Below are 7,171 nucleotides of genomic sequence, written 5' to 3' on the forward strand. Positions count from 1 at the left end.
AACGATCAAAATAATACATCCATTTTGCCTAGATTCAATATCAAATAGTTCTTCGATACAGAAAATCGTGCATTTCACAATTTTCCGAGCAAACAAAGAATGAGATTATCAAACTCCAAAACAAATAAAAGGATTCCCTACTCCTAAAATTAAAGAATATAATCAAATTAAGAGAAAAAAAAAACAAAAAAATAAAAAAAAAAACACTAAACCTCTAAATCAGGTTGGGATTTCCCTGCTGTGGCATTGAACTTTGTGGGTGGCTAAGGAATGGATCTCCAAAGGGATTAGAAGAGGCCATATGTTGGAACTGTTGTAGAGGATATTGAGATTGTTGAGGATATTGGGATTGATACTGGAAAGGTACCATCATGGTGTTGAGTTGCTGCTGTTGAAACATCATTTGCTGGTTTTGGTTTTGCTGTTGTTGCTTAGCCATCATTTCCATCTGGACATTGGTTGGGGGTGCTATGCTGTTGGACATTAAAAACGGATCCTGTCGTTGATCGAACGGATTTTGCACCGTCATCCCCCCATATCCATACCCTGCATCCTGCAGTTGTATCTGTCTCCTGGCAGCTTCATCTTCATACAAGCTATCCAGTAATAGCTTGTCAAACCCGCCAGCCTTAATCAAAAACCAAATTTTACTCATGATTTTGAATACAAATAATAATGTTGTACATGTATGGACAGGTCCAGTGGATGCCCAAGACCACATATGAGTTGAGCATGAAAGCTATCTCACTAACCAAATTTGTTGATCAGATACGTCATATCATCCGGTGTGAAATGAGTGTGATAATTAGGTATGAAGAGTAGCATTACTCATAAATAAAAAGTATTAAAATTTTGTTTCAAGCAAAGAATACGAACCAATTTGCTTTCCACCAACTGGCTAGGGTTGTTGCTTGGTGTGGTAACCAGAGCTAGCTCCCAACCCGCAGTCCCACCGATATCTCTCAAACTACTATTAAATGAAGAATCATTCCCTACATATTTCAAATTATCGATTATCAAACAAACATGCCTAATAAAGTTGAATTGTGGGAGTGATAGGAAAAGATTAAAAAAAGAAGAAGAAGATTTGAATTTTTTATAAGGATCTAGTCTTCATTTAATAAGTGATAAAGATGGTATCAATATATCTGAATTAGAAAAAGGACCATGCTAAAGGTTTGCCGTTAGAGATCTCTTTTACTAATTCAGTCAGATCAAAATGATCAGTGTAATTCCTTTAAAGCAATTTACCATGTTTGTCCATCAGCTTTGTGCTTAAAAGGAAAATGGGCAATATTCATTCAAGCAGAGTGATTTTAGAGCGTTTGAACCACAAAATGAGCCCTCAAGCCCACAGTGAGTGCCTTAACAAACTGTCACACTATGTGCGCCAAATATCTCAAGTTTCAGAAACCACGCAACCTACCAGGTGGAACTATTGCGAGAGCCAAAGCATTGCTTTCCTCAAGTTCTGCAGCTTTTGGATTAATTTCATTTAGACCCTGCAAAAAATTGAATAAATAAATAAAACTTTCCAAATCAACAAAAACAAAAACATGACGTACATATACAAACAACTCACCAGCAGATCCCTATTGTCTTCAGTTGATATCAATGGTGGAGGTTCCACCTCCTCTTCCTTAGGTTCCTCTGTAACTACAAGTGGTTTTTCCTCTTGTTTTTCACCTTCAGAAGGTTCTTCAGGGTCATCAACTTTCACAGACAACTGTTCCGTCTCCTGATACTCCTGATGTTACAAAAATACATATATTAGAAACCAAATATAGACAATTCCGTATGCCACACTATATTTGATATTAAATCAATTTGGACAAGGTCAAAATGAATGGAGGATAACTAGGCTAAAAACAACTTTCCTTTTTCTTTTCAGAATTCCAACAAAGAACAGGAATTTTGAGAAAGAATTTGGAAAACTCAGCGGCTCTAGAACTTTTTCTTATGCATTTATTAGACTGAAAAGTGGAGACTTGAGTAAAATCTTGGAAAAATGGACCAAGTAACTAAAAGCTACAAATTGCTTAGGTTGTTGATATTCAGACTGAAGTTTGTAATAGGAACAAGTCCAAAATCCGTGTGCAAAACTTGAGCATAGTCAAACACAAAATGAAACACAGACAAAAGCAATATATCATGTAAAACATCTAGCACCATCCAATGATCTGCCCTATCCATTGCATAACCAATGCATTGCAAACCCCAGGATGGTAAAAAGGTATTCTATTCGACCTAAAAATTTCTCCATTATCAAGCATGCATGCTCAAACCTATAGACCTGTCAAATACCTTGTTCAAAGACTGTCCCAGGATCCTCAAATGGAAGAAGGGTCTCAAATATCTAATGGGCAACATGAGGTAGGTTATAACATCATTATGGGCCAACTTGATACATAAGTTTTCAGGAACACAAGTTACGATATCATATTTATAAAATGAAAAGAAAACATACTAAAAGATAGGAACTCAGTGATGGGTCAAACTAGGAATTACATTTCCGGATTCTTTTTTCCCAAAGAATTGTGGAAATGGTGACTAGCCCGGTCCTTGCCAGGGCAAGGACTTAAGGAGAATAAAAAGTCATCACATGATGAAAAGTAAAGATGATAGTAAGATATGAAGTCCAGATGTGACTGTTCAAGAAGATATGGAGGGTTGCCCAAATGGATTACCTAAGCACCCTAGCTAAAAAAGTAAAGACAAGAATGCTAAAAAAAGTTATTATTAAGAGTATAAAGAGAATACTAAACATGTGAGCAACCAGATCAGATAATGCAGCTTTAATCTATTTCCATATAGATAATAGTCAAATCATCAAGTCATTTTATGCAAGGCCTGAGGAAGAAAGGGCTTACAAACATCAAATTGCAACCGATTACAAGCACTTGGAAGGAAGAAGGTAAAAAGAGCAATGTGAATGGTATCTGTTTCCTTCAATTTTTATTTTTTATTTTTTATTTTCCCCTTTATAAATGCAGTCCTTTCCTACGGGAGAGCAATATCAATGGTCTCCAGGAACACTAAAATAGGCTCCTCTCATACATGATTGCTGTATATATTAGTCTGACTGAAATGAATCCAAATGGACCAATATTTTATTATGTTGATGTTTGAATGTATAGAAGTTATTGAGACTTACGGAAAACTTGCCAGGTATTAAATGTTTGCCATAGAAGAAAGCCAAAAACAACCAATGCAAAGTCGTAGAAATATTGATGATCCAAAGTACATCATCTCAAAACATGTGTAAAGGACACAAATTGCAGAACTGCATGACCATATTTTACAGAAATAGATTTTAAGGCAATTTATGTTCAGCTTTACTCTTGTACAGTAACCAAATCCGGGTGATCAGTGAAGGAAAGCACTTTTTTCAGTCTCATATTTGTGACTAAATGCCTAGCTTGATTAGGAACTTTGTATCTTCTTTTGGACAGTAGAGAAGGCTTTCATCGTGCTAAAATTTGGACAGTAGAGAAGGCTTTCATATTGCTGCTTCTCTGCGGTGGGATAATAGACCAATGTATAAACATATACATATAACGCACAGATACATGTCCACAAAACCAAAAGCATACACATGGACTTGTGCATATACATATGTCAGAAAGCCCTAATCATATGGACCTATTTTCTCACCAGTCTCTTATTTACAGAACCTGTCTGAGGTGCTTCTTTTATATACTCCTCCATTGTTGCAAGGAATGATGGAGGCGGCTGCTCAGGGCAAAAAAGAGAGCTTGTGAAAATAACGTTCATTTAGCACCAAATTAGATGCATCTTTTTGAGGCAAAAAAGGAACCTGTCTCAATGTAGGAAACTGAAAGTTCCTAGCAAGATCCAAACCCTTGCAATAATCATATAAATCAGCAAGATTTTCTGCCTGTATAACAAGAAAACTCAAAGGTTTCAGTTCAAAAGAATATCTATGAAGTAGATCCTCATTGAATATAGGAAGCAATTCACCGCAATCAATACTGTCAAGAAAAAATTCCAAAGAACATTGTTAAACCTGCTGGCCAGCTCTTTGGTAAATATTGAGAGCTTTAACAGCATCATGTCTTGACATATCAAAGAACTGCAGGAATGTGTGGGGTAAATGTTGTATTATAAGGAGCTAAAAAGTACATAATACAAGTGATGTAGTTCAAACAACAATAATCATAGTAAATTCCTACCATGTCCACCAGATTTATAATCCCATCATTGACGGCGCAGTATACCTTAAAGCTCTCTTTCAACACCTACATGAACAATGTTGTTGAAACTCGAAAGTTACAAACAGCCATAATAACAACTGTGAAAAATTAGTACTTCTAAAGCACCAAACGGCATTGGTGAAAAAAGAAAAATGAGAAAGACATTCTTGTTTAGTTATCTCTTCATTATGCCGATGGAAGTATCTTTCTAGACAATTACACCCAAAGTACCAAACAAGCATCGGTATCCAAAAGAAACTATCATTTAACTACTCTCTAAGGCAACAGGATCTCAAAATTATAAATGAACGCACTGACTAAAGTTGAAGGAATCATATAAAAAGGAACAAGATTTAGCAAACCAAATTTTAAAATATTTTAAGATTTAGTTCAAAAACTGTTTAAAAAAAAATTACATGTATCCACAAACATGCAGATCTGCACATATTTCTGCTAAAAAAGGAAAATTCCATTGCAAAAAACTTTGCTCAGCTATAGTGCAGAAAGCACTACTTGGAATATATAAATGCATATCATGCATACCAGGGCCAAGGCGTACTGTATGAGATAATTGCTATAAGCTGTTCCTTCAGGCTGCAAAACTCAGAGAATATTAGAAAGGCCATCCTAGGACATCAAAGTGGCAACTAATTCAGTGGGAAGATGTCAAAGGCTAAAGTTGTACGAGTATTTGGCATTAAAATGACCAACCAAATTGGTATATATGAAGTCGATGTTAGCACGTTTTTTTTAAACTTTAAATAGTGTGAAATCATATACACTGTTTTATGCACAAATTTTAAATCTTGACTATAAAATGAATACCGTCAATTCCATTTGAAATTGAGAGGATCCTTGTCCAAAGTTATGAGTATTTGGCATTCAAATGACCAACCAAATCGGTTAACCCATATTAAATGTTACCTGGCAACCTATAAGGCGGTAAAGCAGCTGCTGTAATGCAGGTAGCTGCTCCAACAGCTCATCACAAGCCAACATCCGGGTTCTACTATGTACCTACAATTAATGATATCAATTGTATTTTAATCCTGAAATATATGAGGATTAGGTTCTCCTACAATTTTAAAGAAATTGTAGGCTCTCAAATTACAGAATTTAGGCCGTTTCCATACATCTATGCACTTGAAAAATGCCACCTATTAAAATTATGGCATGTCATCGAAGCAGCCAAAAAGAATTTTCCTTCGAAAAAGGCTTCTTCTTTACTTTTGCAGAGACGTTTCTTCTTCAGAAAATTAAAAGACAACATTTTGCTCAAAGCTTTCTTACAATATAAAGAGTAAGAACATGATAAAAATATACTAAATTCTCAACAACTATAACATGCCATCTTTTTAATAGGTAGCATTTTCCAATCATTTCGATCTAAAGAAATGACTTAAATTCCGTAATTTGAGAATATACAATGTCAAGTAGGGGATCTTGATCCATATATATATATATATATGACTCAGAAGATTCTGATACCAAATTTATGCAAAGCACACACCTTGCTTGCTGCTGGAGATGACTTTGTCAAACGCTCTGACTCAATATCATATTTCAAGACTCTAAAACACTCAAGCCGTTCCTCTAGAAAGAGTGCATAAGTCCGAACCCATGCCGAACAATCCCATGCTGCAAAGAGAAATTTGGTCTAAGAAGGAGATGCTACTGTACTGAATAAACTAATAAAAATCTAATCACTGGGCAGATGTAATTTACCAAGAGGGCTTGAATCATCTTTGAAGTTGGATATTTGGAGGATGTGTCCTCTGTATGAGTAATTCAGAAGCTCCTCTCTGAACGTAGGATCACCCTCTCTCAATGTCCTGTGAATGACTATCAATGTCTTTATAGCAACCTGTAGGCCATGATTTGGTAGAAAAGACAAGATTTTAGAAAGCATTATTCCTATTAAAAATTACTGCATTTTGGTAAATTATTGAATTTACCATGTTTGTAGCTATAGAATAAGAACACTCCTAACAGTAATTTCTGCATCAGACATCAACATATGGATGTCATAAAACATCTCTTCAGCACTTTTCTATAACTAGAAACCCCTTGACTCCATGTTACATAGTGCTCTAGAAAAAGCATAAATTAGGAAATATTGTCAAATTCGAACTTCCCAACAATACAAAATCCGATCAATGTGTTCCAGAAACAAGCAATAAGGAAACCAAAAATAGTGTATACAAGAAAAAAAAGAAAAAAAAAAATGAGAAAAGAATGAATTCAAAGAAGAAGAGGCATTACAATCCAATTTCTGGTCTTGGACAATCTCTTTGCAAGTGCGTGTATGCAGTAGGCCACATCGGCCCTTGGACGTACCACTGATGTCGCCGAATAAATTCCTACAATGAAAAGAAAAAAAAATTAACATCAACCCAGAAAACAAAAGGCGAAACCAAAGCATTTGAATCATGAAATCGTGGCAACAATTGTACAAAGAAAAAAAAAAAAAAAAAAAACAGAACCCATATTGTTATTTTGAGCATTGTTCTATACAGATCCAAATTTTCAATGCTATCGAATTCTTACATAAACATTCTAAAAACAAAAGAAAAAGGCTCACTTCGAACGTGACGCTCCTTGGGAGGGCACTCGACGTGATTGGTGGCCTTCACGATGGCAATGTCCAAATCCTACCAACAGAGAAAACCAATTGCTATCAATGTATAGAATTGAAAAAAACAAAAAACAAAAAAAAAACCCGGAATCTATCAATGCTGTATGTCTCCATGTGGGGGTACCTTGAATTCGCTGTTGACCTTGGCGAGTCCAACCTTGGTGGAGTCCTTGAGAGCTCCATAGGCTTTCCTGAAGGTGTCGAACGTCCCCATTGCGGGATGGAAAAATTTTGTTTGTGATCGGAGGAGAGGAGAAGAAAGAGAGAGAGAGAGAGAGAGAGAGAGAGAGAGAGAGAGAGAGAGAGAGAGAGAAGGAAGAGA

General features: G+C 35.8%; 1 protein-coding gene across 3 annotated transcripts; it reads right to left on the reverse strand.

The window, feature by feature from the left end:
• LOC133871073 (putative clathrin assembly protein At5g57200) lies at window positions 1-7,171 on the reverse strand. 3 transcript variants are annotated; one of them, XM_062308427.1, is made up of 15 exons: window positions 6,974-7,170; window positions 6,796-6,865; window positions 6,477-6,574; window positions 5,940-6,078; window positions 5,725-5,852; window positions 5,139-5,231; window positions 4,758-4,808; window positions 4,194-4,259; window positions 4,028-4,093; window positions 3,818-3,898; window positions 3,655-3,732; window positions 1,583-1,747; window positions 1,427-1,502; window positions 877-992; window positions 1-628 (listed from the first exon to the last, which is right to left on the reverse strand). In XM_062308427.1, exons 1-15 carry the CDS (start codon window positions 7,061-7,063, stop codon window positions 215-217), a joined length of 1,731 nt encoding a protein of 576 aa, XP_062164411.1. In that variant the 5' UTR covers window positions 7,064-7,170; the 3' UTR covers window positions 1-214. The 3 variants fall into 3 exon arrangements, with proteins under 3 accessions (XP_062164411.1, XP_062164413.1, XP_062164412.1); XM_062308429.1 differs by lacking the exon at window positions 6,974-7,170 and adding an exon at window positions 6,170-6,304 and having other exon boundaries at window positions 6,796-6,812; XM_062308428.1 differs by lacking the exon at window positions 4,758-4,808 and having other exon boundaries at window positions 6,974-7,171.

This window comes from Alnus glutinosa, chromosome 6 (assembly GCF_958979055.1).
Source record: "Alnus glutinosa chromosome 6, dhAlnGlut1.1, whole genome shotgun sequence".
Lineage (NCBI taxonomy): Eukaryota > Viridiplantae > Streptophyta > Magnoliopsida > Fagales > Betulaceae > Alnus > Alnus glutinosa.